Below are 20,561 nucleotides of genomic sequence, written 5' to 3' on the forward strand. Positions count from 1 at the left end.
CAAATTATGGACCTACCTTCACTGTGCCAGACCTCCCCTAGATGGTTCTACCAAAGTTCAACACCTCCACCTGTCTGTATTAAATTCCTTGCTGTCCACTACACCCCCAATCTAAGTGTCATTTGCAAATTTGCTGATACCAGTTGATCACATTATCATCCATATTGTTGATACAGATAACAAAAAACATTGGGCCCAGCACCAATCCCTGCGGCACTCCACTAGTCACAGGCCTCCAGGCACTGAGGCGACCATCTACTATCCCCCTCTGGCACAGTCATACATTTCTATTTTGTTCAAAAATACAAAGTGGCAACTTACAGTAAACATTTTTATTTTCAGTATCGTGTGACACAAGTGGTTTTGAAACAGTTATTTCCATGTGAAATGTAGGCCAGTCAGTTTTATAACAAACTGTACATAAGCTATCCTAGCATAACCAGAGTAAGAGGTATATATTGCCACTTTCCTGAAAAATGTGTCAAAGTGTTATGCACAACTTTATTTTACATATTCTATTGTCCTAATGATGATATATAAATGTGCATGACAGTGACAGTTAAGTCTGAAAGTTATATGCATTTGGTTCATTGAACTTGCACACAGGACAGCAATGCTTCCAGAACAAAAAGCATACATTTTTATTCTGCTCAAAAATGCAAAGTGGTAACTCACTGTAAACATTTATATTTAGAGTATCCTATGGTGCGGATTGCTTTGGAAGCATGTATTTCCCATCTACAGTCTTGGCCATATGTTATTCCTGCTGGCTCTAATATAGGGCTGTCGGGGAACCAACGTAAGAACAGATCCACCCCTAGTGTGGTGCGTTGTGACTGGAAAAGCTCAAGGTGGACACAGACAGTTCTATTTGCAGTACACTTACAGAAGTGACCCAGGGCAACCAAATCCAAGGGCATAATCCAAAAGCCGAAAACCACACAACAAAAAGACAGGTCAGAGTACGAATACGAGTTTGTTAATACAGAAACTAGTGTGATTCTTTAACGAATCTCTCCTCCTTACTTCTCAGGTGCCGGCTTCTTAAAATTGTGCTCTTGAAATGCCAACTGGAGCAGTCCTGACAGGGAGGCGGGTCCGGCAGCGCTCTGAATGGAGATTCAGGTCAGCTCGGCACACCTGAAACAAGGGAAGCTGGACGGCGAGAGAGAGAATAGAAACAAAATCATGCGTGGGCAGTGCCCACGCACATAATACCCCACCCAACAAATTGTCTCGATTTAGCAACAAAAATAACACTAACTCATGGACCGAGACTGAGTGTGTCTGCAATACATTTTTGCTCCTTCTTTTAAAATAAAGAATATCAATATTACAATTTTGGGTAATCAAAGACCAGCGCATAAGGCGATGGTTCTGATTCTGCTCACGACAGAAAGGCAATAGGATTGTGGTCTGTGTATAATACTGCTGGGAGAGAGCTGGAACTACGTAAATTTTCAAGTGTTGTTGTGCAAGCAGGAGAGAGAGACATTCCTTTTCTATGGTGGAGTAGTTACTTTGGTGCTTGTCAAACTTCTGAGAAAAGCAACTTACAGTGTGATCAATACTGTTATCATCCTCCTGCAACAGCACTGCACCCACACCTGTAGGACAGGTGCCAACCTTGAGCTTGAAGCGTTTGTTGTAATCAAGTGCGGTAAGAACAGGTGTGTGGCACAACGGCATATTCAGACGCTCAAATGACACCCGACACTCAAGGGTCCACACAAACTCACGGGAAGAGCTCAGCAGGCTAACAAGAGGGGACATGATTGTGGAGAAATTTCCAGCAGAAACATCAATAGTAACCAGCCATACCAAGGAAGTGCCAGAGCTGCCACTTCGTATTGGGCGCAGGAAAGGAATGTGTTGCCTCGACCTTTGCATCAACTAAACGCACTTGACCCCGTCCAACAACTTTGCCCAGAGAGGTGACTGAAGCTTTCCCTGAGTCACACTTAGCCAAATTAAGGGTCAACGAGGCCTCACCTAAACACGTGAAGAGTCTCCATGTGTGACAGCCAGTCATCAGAATAGACCACCAGGTCATCTAAATCAGCCTCGCAAAACTAGGGACAGAAGCAGTTGGAGTGTTGTTGGTGTGTTATGCATTCCAAATGACTTGGAGTACTGAAGGAAATTATCTGGAATATCAAAGACAGAAATTTCAGTGGCATGAGGTGTTAGTGGGACCTGCCAATATCTTTTCAACGGGTCAAGCTTACTGACAAACTTGGCTGAACCCACTCTGTCAATGCAATCCTCCATTTTCCTCAAAGTAAGCACTCCTTTTGCCCCTGACTATATCATTGTCCTTCGCTGCAGACCAACAGAAAGCAAGGGAAGGATCTACCCATTGATCTGTCAGCTACTCATGGGTGGCCAGCAACTCAATCATCGCACTACTAGATAGAATTTCCTTCGGACAGAGTCTGGCGCTAGCGGAGACCCTGCGACTGAGCCAGGTAGCGGTGACACACAAAGGAGCTGGAGAGATCCACCGCACCTTGAGATCTGCAGGACTGAGCACAGGTCATCACCCAGGATGGAAACACAAGAGGGGAAAGCAGGAGCAAGCTCGGGTTGAGCCAAGGGCGTAACTGCACCCCTCTGGCTGGTAACCGTGACAATCCCTCTCACTGGCTCTGACTGTAAACGGATTGTGTGCACTGGAACTTTTAAACACCCCATCTCAATTTCCTGCACTAAGACATGTGACCCGCAAAGTGGGCGCTTAGAAAAATCTAGTGTGCCAGAGCAGATAAAAGACTGCTGCGCCAGTACGGTCACTGAGATTTGGTCACATGGCTTACCAGGCTTAGAAACTAGTGCATGAAATAAGAAAGGCATGCACATTGGATCCTACATCAGCTTAAGTCCTCAGAGCATTGTGGAGAGTTTTAATTAGACCCACACCTTGAGACGGGTGCGATGGCTGCCGCTGCTGTTTGCACCTCAGGCTCATGCAGTCTGCCATTAAGTGACCTGCCCTGTGACAATAAAAATACTTGCACTCTTTATTAGTTGAAGTAGGAGGAGGCTGCTTCTCATCGCGAGCCTTAGTGACATCGACCACTTTCTCACTGCTCTGAGCTTCTGCACAGTGAGACCCAAATACATTCTTGTACGCAAGGCTAAGTTCATCTGCTAACACAGTGGCTTGAGACAAGGAATGCACTTTCTGTTCATTCAGGTTCAGGACAATACGCTCAGGTAAACGGTTTTTAAAGTCCTCCAAAAGTAACAGCTCCCAAAGAGAACCAAAAGTCCGTCACTTTATCTTACATGCATCATTTATCAAAGAGATGGCCGTTCTCCCTTGCAAACTCAGCATAGGTCTGAGTTGTGATCTTCCTGCAAGTCCCAAAGCACTGCCCCTATGCCTTGGGCACCAGCTCATATGCCACAGCTTTAACACTCATAATTGAGGTTGCTGGGAAGCGACAGAGCAGAGCATACCTCTTGTGCTTTTCCCACAAACTTACACTGCAATGAGAGGCCAGACACTGAGGCCATTGCAGTGACCCTGCTATGCACTCAAAAGCACTGAAGTATGAATCCACCTCACTCTTCTGAAAAGTTGGCACTAATTTGATCTACTTACCCACATCAAACCCAGGCTGTGGGATCACTGGGTCAGTGCTCACAGCTGGTGAGGAAGCAGGAGTCGACCGCACAACCGGAGCTGCAGCAATTTCCCATCGCTTCAAACTCGAGCTGCCGCAGTTTGTTCCCGTTTTGGCCTCTGTCTCCCATCTGTGAACCTCCAGCTGTCACTTTAGCTCGGTGTGCAGTCCACGCTTTTCCTCTGAGGTGAGCTGCAGTCCCGCCAGTCACATCCTCAAATGAGGATCACACCCACTGGCCAGTGAACCTTCATCCTCAGGCAAGGTGACAACGTGACTTCGGCCTCAGCCTCAGACTCCACCTGCTTTTCCTCTTGCCCCTCAGACTTCTCAACTGTGGTACCTGTCCATCAGGTACCTGCGAACCAAGCAGAAAAATGCCGCGCTCCATCAGACCTTCAAACACAGCATGCTTTTTCAGGTCTTGTTTTGCCACAGGAATATTAAAGTGCTCTGCCAATGCTAGAAAGTCATCTTTACAGCACTTGTCTAGTTGTTCTACTGTAGGATCAATCAAAAATGCCTGCACACTAAACTGGTCCATACAAACAAACAAAACAAAGAACAAAGTAACATAACAAACTAGTGTTTCAATGGAAGGAGAGAACACACCTCACCTGGGATATGATAACATTACCGGAGAACACTCAAACATCGTGATCAATCATCAAAAAAAAATTTCAACTCATCCTTTACAAAATAATCTGACTCTACCAGGAAGTATCCCAGACAAGCCCCCAATTTATGTAACGATTCCCCCTTGCTGGCTCTTCTCTAGGGGAGTTGGGGGGAGCAACATAAAAACAAGACCACTTTCAGTGTGGTACAATGTTTGTGAAAGGAAAAGGACAAGGCAGACACATGCAGTCCTATTTACAATATACTTACACATATTTACACAAGTGATCCAGGGCAACCAAATCCAAGGGAGTAATCCAAAAGTTGAAATCATAATACAAAAATACTGGTCAGAATACGGAGACTACAAGTATACTAATATGGAAACTAGCCTAATTCTTTAACAGTCAGTTCTCCCCTTACTACTACTTCTAATTTTTAATGGTGGTTGGTAGTCCAACTTAAAGGTGCATTACTGCCATCAACTGGACTGAAGTGTGGTGTAGAAAGTTGGGAAATAAAACCCCTACTAGGTATTTATCAAATGAAAACTAAACCCCCAAAAGCCCTACAGATTGTAAATAATGAAAGACAAGAGTGAATTAAATTAAAATCACTCCTATACCTTAGTGAAGTTTTAAAACTGAAAACGTTCAACCCCCCAAAGCTAGTAGTGCAGTCTGCATTTGCTTTCTTTCAACCTTATATGCTTCACATTGTAAAAGAATGTGTCCAACTGTTTCATCATGACGTCAAAACCTACACACCCCAGAGTGAGGATTTCCAACAAGATACAAGGAATAATTAAGCATAGTATGCCCAATTCTAAGTCAAGTCAATACAATGCCTTCCCTTCTTGTTTTAACCCCTTCCCTCATCAATCCCACAGTTTTATTTTCTGTAAAGGTGTCTCCCCTTATGTCCATTATCACACAAGCCTTGCCATAATCCCCTAATTCATAGTCCCATCAACCCCTGGATTGTGATTTGCTAAGTAGAAGGTCTATATCCACAGTTGAACTTTCAACAGCTTTTTTTCAGCCAAACAATCAACCGGCTCAATCCCCTCAACAGCTCTATGTGTAGGAACCCACAAGAAGAGGACAAGTAGACCAATACTTTGAATATGAAATAAAATTTGAGGAGTTTCCAGCAGTAAATCTGACCTGCTGCTAGAATGACCTGTTTTAAGACTAGTCAAAACCGAAAAAAGATCTGACAAATTACAACTTTGCAAGGACAAATTTTCTCCATCCACTCTAAGCCCAAAATGATAGTAACCAATTCTGCTGTATAGACTGATAAACGGTTAGTAAGACGTTTCTTTATTGTTACTTGTAATTCAGGTACAAAAACAGTCACACCAACATTCCTAGTTAAATTATCTTTTGATCCATCAGTAAAAATGTTAACGTATCACAATACTTTTCCTCAACATATTGATGAGCTATCTGACTATGGCATATCAGGATCCTTGGAATTCATTAAATCATGCAACCTAAAATCAACTGAAGTCATTAGACAAAACCAATACTGAAAAAAGCCACAGTGATACACATTGCATAGTCCAGCAGACACATATTCCTAATGTGATAAGAATCCAGCCTCCCAAAACTAAAAACACTTTTCTTGTGATGTTCCCAAAAATCTTCCAACTCTTTTAACAGGGTGATCATTCCTCTGCACCCTTCAGGTTAACCCAGTATGTTAACAACGACTTCAACCTCTGCAACTGTGAGGATAATTGTTCCATTTCAACCAGTAAAGCTGAAACAGGAGATGAACCTTACTACACCACAACATAGTCTTAAAGCCTGTGCTTGTATCACTTCCAAACATTTTAAATTTGAAAATGAAGCTGATCCAAAAATCACACAACCATAATCAAGTACAGATCTAATTAAATAAATATAAACGGTCAACAGAGATTTGTGTAGCACCTCATGAATACCCACATAGACACACAAGGATATTTAATGCCCCTTTATATTTATCAATTATTTTACTGATATGGTGCTTCCATCTCAGCTTATTATCCAGCCACATGCTAAGAAATCTTACCACTGACACTTCAAGAGTTTGACCATATAATTTCAAATCAAGTGCAGGTCTATTGATCGTCTTTGTAAAACACATCACTTGTGTTTTAGCTACTGAAATTTCTTAAAACCCATATATCTGCCCACTGTTCAACCTTATTAATCACTAATTGCATCCTATATACAATTAAGTTTCAATTTAACCTCTAATCCATAACGCTTCATTACAAAAAGTGATATACCCACTCCAGTGCTACCATCTCAGAGAAAATATCGTTAATCATAATATTATACAATAAATACTGCCATCTGGGGTTCGAATATCTCACAGAGGCCCAAAGATACCTTACTTGCCCTTAAATGCATAGATCATCCAAATAAAAAAAACTCAATTCTATAGCCTTCCTCTCACTCCTAATTTCCATAATTTAATCAAAGATCTTCCCTCCATAACATACATGCTTTTTAATATCAAAAACTACTGCCATAACTTCTTTATTTACCTGTGCTTTCCTAATATCATTTTCCAAACACAAAACTGAATCCAGTATCATTCTACTCTTCCGAAATCTGCTGTTAAAATGCTTATCACCTCTTTTTAAATAAAATACAATTTGTGCTCTATTACTCTATGTTCCATTAAGTTTACACAAATGGAACCTTAATGATATTGGCCTATAACTAGAAGGATCCCTCTGCCATTTTCCATGAGGAGACAGGATGGCCTAAAATCCAAATATAAGATTCAAAAAAATTTAATATTATCTCAAAGAGAGTTGTCAGCCACATGTTTAAACATACAAAAAATATATCATCCTTTCCCGGAGCCATCTGACCTGTACTTTTAACAGCTTTCTTAAATTCACACAAAGAAAACTCTACATTACTAATACTGTCATTGCCACAGCTGGTTTCCAACACATCAGGGTATTCACTTAAAACCTTATCTCTACATTGTTTAGTCTCTTCACTTAAATTATCTTGATTATGAATTGCAGCAAATGACCGAGCCAGTAACTCAACCTTCTTTATTTCAGTAACAATCGTATTATCTTCTTTAATTAATACTGTAATGTTATTAGCCCTATGAATACCCTCATCACATAAAACCTTAAACTTCTCCCAATTTGCTTTACCAAAATTCCTCCTAAAGGTGGCCTCCTATCCCCTATATAAATCCAAACCCAAGCTTATAAATATAGGAAAATGATCACTCCCCAATGCTTTATGTCGCTTGACATCCCAATCACTCATTCCAGCCGGAATGCTTGAAACTGAAGCTGAATCTATAGCAGTTTGAGAACTATTATGAACATTAAATCTCATACCCCTCCCATATTAAGACACACAAAATGGGACATATCTAAAAATTCTTCTACAATCAAACCATTGCTATCATTTCACAAACAACCCCACAGTGAACGATGTACATTAAAATCCTCACACCATACAACTCTTAACGAGCTAGAGTAACATATGATCTCCAACAGTTCAAGAGAAAGTTTTCAACAAAGGTTGTAAAAATTAACTACATTAATAGCTGTTGAATCAAATATTTCTACTACAAGTGCCTCAATACACTTCATTGACATCCGCAACTCTATATCCTATCCCTTTCCTTGGAAAACTTGCAACACCACCCCTCTACCAACTATCCTATCACACCTAATTACAATATAATTCTACAAAGAAAAACTTAAGTGTGGTAACAACCAGATTTCCTGAATACATATAACATCTGTGGATTTGATAAATCAGAAATAAAACTTCTTGATCATTAGAAACCAGGGTTCCTGCATTCCACTACAATATTCTTAATCCCATTATGTACCTTCACAAGGAGACTGAAATACAGATACCCACCTATCAGAGCTTCATTTACAGCTTCCTACATAACACGAGCTATACCCAGATACTTTTCAGCACCTGTCACTATAATTTTAATTTTCTCAGTATAACTGGATGTCTGAGCAGTACAATTCACCATATTTGTTATAAACATCACAAACTTCATCTTATCAACTAAAGTATCTTTAGTAAGAGAAGTATGATGGCAACATATAGCCTCTGATTTCACATTCTGTTCTCCATTCTTTTTATCAACATTAGGTTTAACTTTTTGCAAGGCCTCTGTATAAGACATGCCCAGCTGTACTTTAATCTGTTGAACTTCAGTTGCCTTCTTAAGCACTTCACGTCCTCTATAAGCTCCATAAACTTGGGTTCTCCACCGCAACATTTAAACTGTACATTTTCACCATCTTCATACATATGTTCTCTACCACACTTACTGCATCTGACTTTCCCAGGACGTACTGCCAAACATGCATTTGTAACATCTAAGTGAAGGTGGAATACCAGCTCATACATTATAACTAAAATACCCCAAACTAACTTCATCCAGAAGCTGCGCTTCATCAAAACTTATCAATAGAAATAAACTATCCATCCTTTCCCCATTTCTGACTACTTGCAGTCTCTTTAGCTCTTTAACCATGCATCCCAAGGAATGAGATTTAACCTCTTCTGTCAAAATTTCCACAGGAACACCCACTACCACACCCCTAATACCTCTATTTTCATTAGGCAATATAGCCACTATCTTTTTGCCAAGTACAGTCTTCAATCATAACACCTTCTCACATTGTTTATCATCCATACAATCTCCTCCTTAAAGTAAAAGCAGAATATATATTCCCTATTCCCAATGTTCACCCTGTAGTTAATTTAATGGGTTGATAGTAAAGTCTGTTCCTGCTCAAATTTAAACAATACCCTGAAGTCTTCTTTTCTTTTTTCAAAAATCCCACCTTTTCTCTCCATCACTTGAAATCATTCCAATATCGTTTCCTTTTCCGTTTTCCAGATCTAGATTCAACTTCACTTCAACCTCCTTCAATCAATTCACACTCACTCGAACCTTCGTTACAGTTCCTTTTCCAGATCCTCTGCCCTCCTACCAGAACGTACACTTTTTCCCCAACAGCCCCATGCCATTCACAGCCGCCACCACCACCAACCACAACTCCTTCCCCCTTACTACCTGGCTGCCGTATTTTTTGAACTTGCGATCTCCAACTCCCGATTGGAGCAGTCCTGAGAAGGAGGTGGGTCCAACATCGCTCCAAATGGAGATTGACAGCAGATTGGCACACCTGAAACATGGGAAGCTGGTGGAGGGAGGGAGGGGGAGAGAGGGCAAGGGGGAGGGAGAGAGGGAGAGAAAGTGGGAGGGAGAGAGAGGGGGAGGGGGATGGGCAGAGAAAGGGGAGGGAGAGGGGGGAAGGAGGGAGGGGAGGGGAAGGAAAGAGAGGAGGAGAGAGAGGGAGAGGGGAAAGGGGAAGGAACAGAGGGAGAGAAGGGGAAGGAGAGAGAGTGGAGAGGAGGGAGAGAGAGGGGGAGGGGGAGAGAAAGGGGGAGGGACAGAGGGAGAGAAGGGGTGAGGAAGAGAGAGAGAGGGGGTGGGAGAGAGAGAGAGAACAAACAAAATCACGGGCGCACATGGGTACACAATGGGCATGTAGGCAACAGCATAGAAGTTACATTTCAGAACAACTTACTCAAAGCTATACCAACGTTACCAGAGGAAAACATCTATATTGCCACTTTTCTGAAAAGTGCTATGTGGGAAGTTGTAAACAAAAATACTTTATGTATTTCATGGTCCTGATGACATACACGTGGATATGCATAGCAGTGTTAGAAGTCTGAAAAATTATATGCACTTGCTTCAGAGCGATTAGACCGAGTACAAATTAATGCTCCAAAGTAAATGGCATTCATTTGTATTTCACTTAGAAATACAATCTCTTGTTGTAAACTTTTAAAATTTTGAGTATCGTATGGTATGGTGTGTTTTGGAATCTGTGAGTTCCATGAGCAGCCTTGGCCATTGAGGTCACATAAGCTGTACTAATGTTACCAGAGCAAAAGGCAAGCATTGCCAGTTTCATGAAGAATGCTCGTGGGAAGTTACTGTAAACCAATTTATCTTATGTATCCCATGGTCCTGATGACTATACATGCATCTACATGACAGTGCCAGTTAAGTCTGAAAGTTATATTCATTTGCTGGATAGAAATGATCCATAATACAACATAATGCTTCCATCCAGTGGGAAGGAAAAACCATAACATTTCTACTTTGCTCAAAGCACAAAGTGGTAACTTGTTGTAAACATTTTTATTGTCAGTATCCGAATTGCATAGAATGTTCAGGAACTTGTTATTTCCATGTGCAGAGGAGGCCATAGAAGTTGCACTCAGTTTTATATCAAGTTACACATAAGCTACACTATTGTTACCAGAGCAAAGGAATTTACCTGAGAAATGCAATGTGGCAAGCTGTCTTCTTCATCCTTTGATGTGGACTGTTTGTAACCAGTTATTTCCATCTGCAGTCTAGGCCATACATATTACACGTTAGCTATATTAGCATTTCCAGAACAAAAACACCTACATTGCAACTTTCCTGAAAAATGCTGTGTGGGAAGTTGTTGTAAACAGCTTTACTTTATGTATTCTGTGATCCAGATGATGGCATATGCATTTGCATGACAGTGGCAGTTAAGTCTGCAAGCTATATGTCCTTGGTTCATTGAATGTGCCCAATTTACAAGAATGCTTCCAGAGCAAAAAGCAGACATTTTTCTTTTGTTCAAAAGTGCAAAGTGGTAACTTGTTCCAAACATTTTTATTTGCAGTGTTCTATGGTGTGGAATGTTTTGGAGCCAGTTACTTACATTTGCAGTCTGGGCCTTATAAGTTGCATTCTGTTACAGAAGAAATTGCACATAAATTATTAGCAGAGCAAATCTCCTTTATTGCCAATTCCCTGGAAAAATGCTATGTATGAGGTTATTGTAAACAACTTTATTTCATATATTCTATGGTCTTGATGTCTATACATGCATTTGCCTGACAGTGGCAGTTAAGTCTGAAAGATCATATGCACTTGCATCAAAATGGCACCAGCAAACAACAATCTCTTGGGTGACATCTTCCAGGCAGCAAATCTCTCCAATTATTTCAGTTTTTCTATGCCTTCTACTTGTTTGTTTTATAAAACCTGTTGGAGCCTGTGACGTACAGTTTTGTAACTAGATCCAAGCATCAGTGTTATGATGTTTCCAGAGAGCTGGCTCATGGAGATCAGAGATGAGGCCTGGGGTCATGAACAACTCCACCTCAAAGCGGCAAAGAATATTGAAGCATTGAGGTGAATGCAGAGGGGTCAGTGATGGCTCCCACCAGAGATGGGCTGCAGTCGGATTAGCTGTGTTAGGTTGCTGATCACTCTTTAGGTCTGAGTTTGTGCAGCTGAAAAGATGAAAAGATGTTCCCCATATTCTGAAATTTATGTGATTATTGAACTGTACTTTCTTTACACTGGTTTCCTTCAGTTTTTTTTTGGTGTTTTCCTTCTTGTGGATGATCTGTTAAGCTTTTGTGTGTAAGAGGGAGTTTGGGCATTTGATGCTACTGTCACTGTTCTTTTCTGTGAGTGAGGGGGATAGAGATCATTATTGTTGCTGATCTTTTCTGCAAGTGAGGGGGTTAGGGATTGTTATTGTCACTGTTCTTTTCTGCGAGTGAGGGGGTCAGCGATTGTGGCTGTTTGTTGCTGCGGTGAAGAGGGTAATATTGGGGTCTGCGAGTTCTGCTTCTTTTCCTTTTCCTACCAGGAGGGGAGAGTAGTTGATGTCTTTTCTTCCATCGACACCCACGATCTTCCACTATTTAATGGCCATCTGGTGTAGACAAATATCAGGGCTGTATAGAATATGCATACTTCGTCAATAAATGAACATTTGAACATTTAGAAATTGCACACAGTACTAAGTAATGCTACCACAGGAAATAACATTTGGCTCAAAAATACAAAGTGGTAACCTGTTGTAAACATTTTTATTCAGGGTATCCTATGGAGGGGATTGAGTTGGAACCAGTTATTTCCATCTGCAGTCTAGGCTACAGAAGTTAAATTCAGTTTCAGAACAAATTGCACATAAGCTATTCTGGTATTACCAGAGCAAAATACCTATATTGCCACCCTCCTGAAAAATGTTATGTGGGAAGTTGTTGTAAACAAATTTATTTGATGTATTCTATAGTCCTGGTGACTATATATGTATTTGCATGACAGGACCAGTTACATCTGAAAAGTTAGGTGCACTTGCTTCATAGAATTTGCACACAGTACATTAATACTTCCAGAGGAAAGAGCATGCATTTCTATTTTGCTCAAAAGTACAAAGTGGCAGCTTGTTCTAAACATTTTTATTTACTGTATCCTATGGCATGGAATGTTTTGGAGCCAGTTATTTCCATCTGTAATCGTGGCCTTATGAGTTACATTCAGTTTCAGAAGAAACATGTACATTGCCAATTTCCCAAAAATGCCTCGTGGGCGGTTATTGTAAACAACTTTCATGCATTCCATAGTTCTGATTACATACATGTACTTGCATGATAGTGCCAGTTAAGCCTGAAATCTCATGTCCATTTGCTTCTTGGAAATTACACACAATACAATGCAATGCTTCCAGAGGGGGTGGAAAGCATGCATTTCTATTCTGCTCAAAAACACAAAGTGGCAACTTGTTGCATGCAAACAGTTTTTTTGGGGAATCCTGTGGTGTGGAGTTTATAGGAACCAGTTACTTCCATGTGCAGTTGAAACCATAGAAGTTACAATTGGTTTTATAAGAAATTGCACATTAGTTATGCCTGCCTTACCAGAGCAAAATGGATGCATTGCCAATTTCTGTGAAATGCTATGTGACAAATTGTTTTCTGCATCCTTTGGCATAAAGTGTTTTGGAACCAGTTATTTCCATGTGCAGTCTAAGCCATTGAAGTTACATTCAGTTTTATAACAAATTGCATAGCCCATATCTGTGTTAGCAGAGCAAAAGGCACAGATTGCTAATTTCCTGGAAAAAAAAAGAGCTCTGTGGAATGTTGTTGTAAAACTTTTGTCTTATGTATTTTATAGTCCTAATACTATACATGTATATGCATGATGGTGCCAGTTAAGTTTGCAAAGCTACTTGCATTTGCTTTATAGAATTTGCACACAGTACAGTAATACTTCCAGGGCAAAAGGCATACATTTCCAGTTCGCCCAAAAAAAAAACGAAGTCGTAACTTGTTCCAAACATTTAAATTTACAGTATCCTATGGTGTGGATTGTTTTGGAACCAGTTCATCCATTTTTAGTCTAGGGCATAGAAGTTACATTTAGTTTCAGAATAAATTGCACAATCTACACAAGTGTTACCAGAGCAAAACATACACATTGCCAATTGCCTGAAAAATGCTACATTTGGAGGTTATTGTTATCAACTTAATTTGATGTATTCTATGGTCCTGATGACAATACATGCATTTGCATGACAGTACCAGTTAAATCTAAAACATTATATGCTATTGTGTAATGGAAATTGGGCCCAGTACAAAGTAATGCTTCCAGAGCAAATGGCATGTATCTGTATTTTGCTCAAAAATGGAAACTCACAATGTTGTAATCAACTTTATTTTGAGTATTTTGGCATAGAGAGTTTTGGAAACAGTTATTTCCATGTGCAATCAAACCATAGAAGTTACATAAGTGTCAGAATAAATTGTGCATAGGTTATACGAGTCTCACCAGGGCAAAAAAACAGAACTTTAGATGCTTTTGACAAGAACTGGCCATACAAAGCTTGCCAAATTCCAATTAACATAGTGTGTTGAAATAACTATCGGGTTTAGGATTGAAAGCCTCTAAAGTACTACTCTCAACTACACAACTAGGTAGTTTGTTCCACATGTCCACAGCTTGCTGTGTAAGAACTGCTTCCTGATGTTAGTCACAAAATCTCCCATTAACCTGTGTCCTTAATTAATACTAATGGATTAATACTGATGATTAATACTAATAAGTGTTGGACTGGTTTTGAAGTAGCAGCTGGCATGCACTTTACTTATACCCTTAATGATTTTGAACACTTCTGGCACGTCTCCTCTCATTCTATATCTGCTTAGGTTAACAAGTTTTCATTCTTTCAATTTCTCTTCATAGCTTATGCCCTACAGAACTGGAATGAGTCTAGTTTCACCTACCTGGACTCTCTCCAGGGCCTTCACATCCCTCACACAATATGGAGGCCAAAATTGTACTCTGTATTCAAGGTGTGTCCTTACAAACACATTATGTAGCTTAAGGAGAACGTCTCTAGACTTGAACTCCACTGAGCACAATATATAGCCCAATGTTCTATTAGCCTTCCTAATCGCTTCTGTGCATTGTCTAGATATTGATAGCAATGAGTCTCCCAGGACAGCCAAATCCTTCTCATACAGAGCACTTTTTAACTCAAGACCTCCACTGTATATTTATATATAGGAAGTAGAAATATTATATACAATATTTATATTTACATTAAATTTTTCTGCCATTTATCTGTTCATATCTAGATTTTGTTTAGATCTAACTGTGTTGATTCTGTTGCTAGAATGTTATCAGCCCTTCTCCCTAATTTTGTTCCGTTTTCAAAGTTTATTTGTTATGTGCTTATCCAAATCATTAATTTAAATTAAAAACAGCAGCAGCCATAAAACCCATCCCTGTAGAACCCCACTTATAACACTTTTAGGTGTGAAAAAGATCCTCTCACTATAACTTGTTGTTTGCTGTTTTTGAGCCAATTCTGCACCCATTCACTACCTCTTGCAATTTGTTTATTAACCTCTCCTGGGGTACCTTGTCAAAAGTCTTATGAAAGACCAAGTAAATGATATCAACCACTTATTGTTATCATAACTTTTAGTTGCCTGTCCATTGTACTCCGGCATATTAGTAAAATATAATTTTCCCCTTTCTGCTGGCTTTCTGCTGGCTTTCTGCTGACATGCCTGGTCTTATTAGCCATTTTTCCATCTCATTCTTTATTATTTTTTCCATTATCTCATCTGTGATACGTGTTAAGCTTACTGGTCTATAGTTACCAGGGTCAATGCAGACTCCTTTCTTATATACTGGGACAACATTAGCCCATTTCCAGTCCTAAGGGATTTCACCAGTCTTCAATGACTTTTTAAAAACACATGTTCTATATATAATCACAGATCTCTAAGTACCCTTGGATATATGTTGTCCAGCTTTGGAGACCTATAGTAGCTTTCAGCCTTTTCAGCTAAAGAAGCACCTCACTTTCTAAGATCTGTAAATCTCTTAAAACTGCCTTATTTTTCTCTACATTTACTTGCATATTGCTAACATCTTTGCAGGTGAATATTTCAGCAAGATATGAGTTAGGAGTATTGCCCTCTGCATAATTTAACACCCCACTATTATTTCTAATACACTTAACTTCCTCCTTGACTTTTTTTTTACTACTAAAACACTGAGAAAAAGATTGCTTGGGGTCAATCTTAGCATAATGAGCAACATCCTTCTCAATCCTTTTGGCAATCTAAATTTCACACTTGGCCATAGCTCTCATATTTTCATATGCCCCACAGTTAACATCATTACTATTTTCTCTGCATTCCTTATATAGCTGTCTTCAATAATTTTTAATGTACATTTTTATTCATCCATGTAGTTGATCTGTAGTTTTTATTGCTTCTCCTGAACTTGAACATGAACATTTCCTGCATTGCATGTATTACCTCTTTAAATCAACCCCATTGTTCCTCAATTGACTCAAAGTCAAGCAGTTCCTTCCCATTTATCTTCTGAAGTCTATGCGGCATCTGCACAAACTTTGCCTTTCTGAAATTATTTTTTTACTAATATAACTTTGAGACTAACAATGTTATGATCACTTGTTCCTAAAGGCTCAACAACTTCCAGACTCAAAATTTTATCCTGATTGTAACAGAATATCAAATCTGGACAGGCTTCCCCTCTTGTTGGTGCATTCATTCAATAACTCAATTAATTCATTTTCCAGTAATCGATTAGTCACTGGGTTCTCCCACTCAATATTTGGGAAATTAATGTCACCTTTAATAATAACATCACCCTCAGAACCTGCTTCTTTGATATTCTGATAGAGTAGTTTATTAAAATCTCTATCAGCATTAAAGGATCTATAACATATACTCAATGTTATTCCTTTATAGCTTTCAATTCTCACCCAGATATCTTCAATTCATCTCCTGCTATAAGCAACCTGAAGTTTAAATTTTCTATTATGTACAGTATATGGCTACTCCTCCACTTTTACAATCTTGCCTCTCTTTACTAAGTACAGTATATCCTTTAATACTATATTCATCACCATTCTTTGAAGTCAGCCAGGTTTCAGTTATAGCTATTATATCATACTTATACACACCTGCATAAAACTCCAGCTCGTTGATTTTATTTTTAGTAAGTTGTGCATTTATGAGGACATCCTTAGTCTATTACTGATGTTTTTCATTCTATTCTGACACATTTTTGAAGCCTATAAATGGTTTGTATGACAGTGCCAGTTACTGCAAGTCTAAAATATTAAATGCACTTGCTTAATTGAAGCAGTACAAAGTAATACTTTCAGAGCAAATGGCATGCATTTCTATTTTGCTCAACAATACGATCTCATAACTTGTTGTAAACATGTTTAGTTTGAGTATCATATGGCATGCAGTGTTGTGAAACCTATCATTTCCAAGTTTAGCCTTGGGCACTGAGGCAACGTTCAGTTTTAAAACCTACTGCACAGAAGCTATACTGGTGCTACCAGAGCAACTTTCATGAAAAAATATTATGTGGGAAGTTATTGCAAACAGATTTATTTCATGTATTTCATGGTCTTAATAACTTTGCTTGCATTTACATGACAGTGCCAGTTAAGTCTGAAAAATTATATGTGCTTGCTGCAGAGACATTACACACAACATTATGACTCCAGGGGATAAAGTATGCATTTCTGTTTTGCTCAAAAATGTGAAGTGTTAACTTGTTGTAAACATTTTTACTTTGAGTATCCTATGGAGTAGAGTGTTTTGGAACCAGTTATTTCTATTTGCAGTCCATAAGACATAGGATTAGAATCAAGCCATTCAGCCCATCAAGTCTGCTCCATCATTCTATCATGGCTGATCTGGGTTCCACTCAACCCTATACACCTGCCTCCTCACCGTATCTTTTGATGCCCTGACCGATCAGTAAACTATCAACTTCCGCCTTAAATATACTCATGAACTTGGCCTCCAACACAATCTGTGGCAGAACATTCCACAGATTCACTACCCTCTGGCTAAAATAAAAACCCTCCTTACCTCTGTTATAAAAGGTTGCCCCTCAGTTTTGAGGCTGTGCCCTCTAGTTCTGGATACCTCCATCATAGCAAGCATCCTCTCCACATCCACCCTATCTAGTCCTTTCAACATTCAGTAGGTTTCAATGACATCCTCCCACATTCTTCTAAATTCCAGTGAGTACAGGCCCAAAGTTGCCAAATGCTCCAAATATGTTAACCCCTTCATTCCCCAAATCATCCTTGTGAACTCCTCTGGACTCTTTCCAATGCCAACACATCCTTTCTAACATATGGGGCCCAAAATTGTTGTCAATACTCCAAGTACAGACTGACTATTGTCTTATAAAGGCTCAGTATTATCTCCTTGATTTTATATTCTATTGTCCTTGAAATAAATGTCAACATTGCATTTGCCTTCTTTACCATAGATTCAACCTGTGAATTAACCTTCTGGGAGTCTTGCACGAGGACTCCTAAGTCTCTGCACCTCTGATGTTTGAACCTTCTCCCCATTTAGGTAACAGTCTGCACTATTGTCCCTTTAAAATGCAATATCATACATTTCCCAACACTGTATTCCATCTGCCACATTTTTGCTCATTCTTCCAATTTGTCTAAGTCGTGCTGTAATTGCATTGCTTCCTCAGCACTACCTACCCCTCTACCTATCCTTGTATCATCCGCATACTTGGTCACAAAGCTATCAATTCCATTATCCAAAGCAATGACAAACAATGTGAAAAGTAGCGGACCCACTACCGACCCCTGAGGAACTCCACTAATCACTGGCAGCCAACCAGAAAGACCCCTCTTATTCTGCATCCCCTTGCTGCATCCTGCCTGTCAGCCATTCCTCTATCCATGCTGGTATTTTTTCAGTAAAGCTGTAGGGTTTTATCTTGTTAAGCAACCTTGTGTGTGGCATTTTCTCAAGTGCCTTCTGAAAATCCAAGTAAATGACACCCACAGCCTCTTCTTTGTTCACCCTGCCTGTTACTTCCTCATAGAACTCTAATAGATGTGTCAGGGAAGATTTCCCTTCTCAGACACTATGCTGACCTTGACTTATTTTATCATTTGTCTCCAAGTATCCCGGACCTCATCTTTAATAACAGACTCCAACACTTTCCCAACCACTGAAGTTAGGCTAACTGGCCTATAATTTCCTTTCATTTGCTTCCTACCTTCTTAAAGAAGTTTAGTCATAGAAGTTACATTTGGTTTTATATCATCTTGCACATACCATACTAGCACTGGTGGAAAAGGCATAGATTGCCAATTTCCTGAAAAATGCTCAGTGGGAATTTGTTGTAAGCAACTTTATTATATGGTCCTGTTAAGCAAATGTATTTGCAGACATCAGGACCATAAAACTGATTGCAACTTCTATGGCAAAGGCTGCAAATGGAAGTAACAGGTGCCAAAAAAAAACTCTAGGATACTTGCAAGAAACATGTTTTACAACAAGTTACTACTCCGTAACTCTGAGCAAGATAGAAAAGTCCGCTTTTGGCTCTGGAAGCAATAGTTTGTATTTTGTGCAATTTCCTTGAATCAAGTGCACCCAGCTTTTCAGTCATAACTGGCACTGTCATGCAAATGCATGAATGGAACATAGAACATAGAAATCTACACATTATAGGCCTTTCGGCCCACAAGTGGTATATCCGAATGGGAACGTGAAGCAGAGTTGAAGTAGGTTCACATTCAGAGTTACATTCAGTTCTATACCAAATTTCTCATCGGGTATACTATGTTCCCAGAGCAAAAGGCATACAATCCCACTGCCCTGTAAAAGGCTAAGTGGAAAGTTTTTGTAAAGAACTTAATTTTAATCATTCTATGGTTCAACTTCAGCTCTGCTTCACATTCCCATTCAGATATGTCCATACATGACCTCCTCTACTGCCATGATGAGGCCAAACTCAGGTTGGAGGAGCAACACCTCATATACCATCTGGGTAGTCTCCAGCCCCTTGGAAGTCTCCAGCTTCCGGTAATTCCCTCTCTCTCCCTTCCCCCATTCCAGTTTCACTCTGCCTCCTCTTCCAGCTGCCTATCACCTCTCTCATGATTCTGCCTTCTTCTACTACACATAGAGCTTTCCCCTTACATTCCTTCTTCACCTTTCCTGCCTATCCCCTCCCTGCTTCCCCTCCACCACCCCTTGATCTTTCCTCTGATTGGCTTTTCACCCTTCTCTTTCCCACCCTCCCCCTGTCTTATTTATAGGGCCCCTGACCCCCTCCTTCTTCAGTCCTGACGAAGGGTCTCGGCCCGAAACGTTGACTGCTCATTTCCACAGATGCTGCCTGACCTGCTGAGTTCCTCCAGCTTGATTGTACGTGTTGATTTGACCACAGCATCTGCAATGTATTTTGTGTTTACTATCCGTATGCTCCACGACCACTGGACTAAGTGTGTAAATGTAACAGGGGACTATGTTGAAAACTAAATGTGCAAGGTTTTCTAAAATTGACTCCTTCCACCTTAGGTCATGAACTTATCAATCACCCCTTGTATATAGAAAGTTTAAATTTTACTAAAAGCAGCCAGCATAGTTTGGCCTAATGGTCAAACTTAACAATTAAAACAAAAGGAATACATAACTAAGGGAATAGCTGGATACATTATGAAGATCTCATAATGATTGGCAGGATTGTATTGCCATCCTTGCCATCTGCTTCCTAGACCAGGACATACTCAGGAATTTTTGTGAAAACATTTTGCAAAATAAAAGAGAGGACATACAACAAAGCAAAAATTAGTGGGAAAATAGAAGATTGGGAAGCTTTTTAAAACCCTACAGAGAGAAACTAAAAGAATCATTGGGAGGGAAAAGATGAAATATGAAAGCAAGCCAGCAAACAGTATCAAAGTGGATAGTAAAAGCTTTTTCAAGTATGTTAAATAAAATAAAAGAGATATGAGAATGGATATTGGATTATTAGAAAATGAGGCTGGAGAAATAATAACGGGGGCCAAGGAGATGGCAGATGAACTAAATGAATATTTTGCATCAATCTTCACTGTGGAAG

General features: G+C 39.7%; 1 protein-coding gene across 3 annotated transcripts in view; it reads left to right on the top strand.

Moving 5' to 3' along the window:
- The window catches only part of LOC132383183 (transcription factor MafK-like), a 105,769-nt gene extending 96,298 nt beyond the window's left edge, over nt 1–9,471 (top strand). For all 3 annotated transcript variants that reach the window (XR_009508563.1, XR_009508564.1, XM_059954068.1), the window contains one exon: nt 1,034–9,471. Coding sequence is in view for 1 of the 3 variants with exons in the window: in XM_059954068.1 (XP_059810051.1) it covers nt 1,034–1,085 (52 nt within the window). In the remaining 2 variants the exon portion in view is untranslated. The remainder of the gene's footprint in view (nt 1–1,033) is intronic.
- Nucleotides 9,472–20,561: the final 11,090 nt, after the last annotated feature.

The sequence above is a fragment of the Hypanus sabinus genome, chromosome 29 (genome assembly GCF_030144855.1).
Source record: "Hypanus sabinus isolate sHypSab1 chromosome 29, sHypSab1.hap1, whole genome shotgun sequence".
NCBI classification, from domain to species: Eukaryota; Metazoa; Chordata; class Chondrichthyes; order Myliobatiformes; family Dasyatidae; genus Hypanus; species Hypanus sabinus.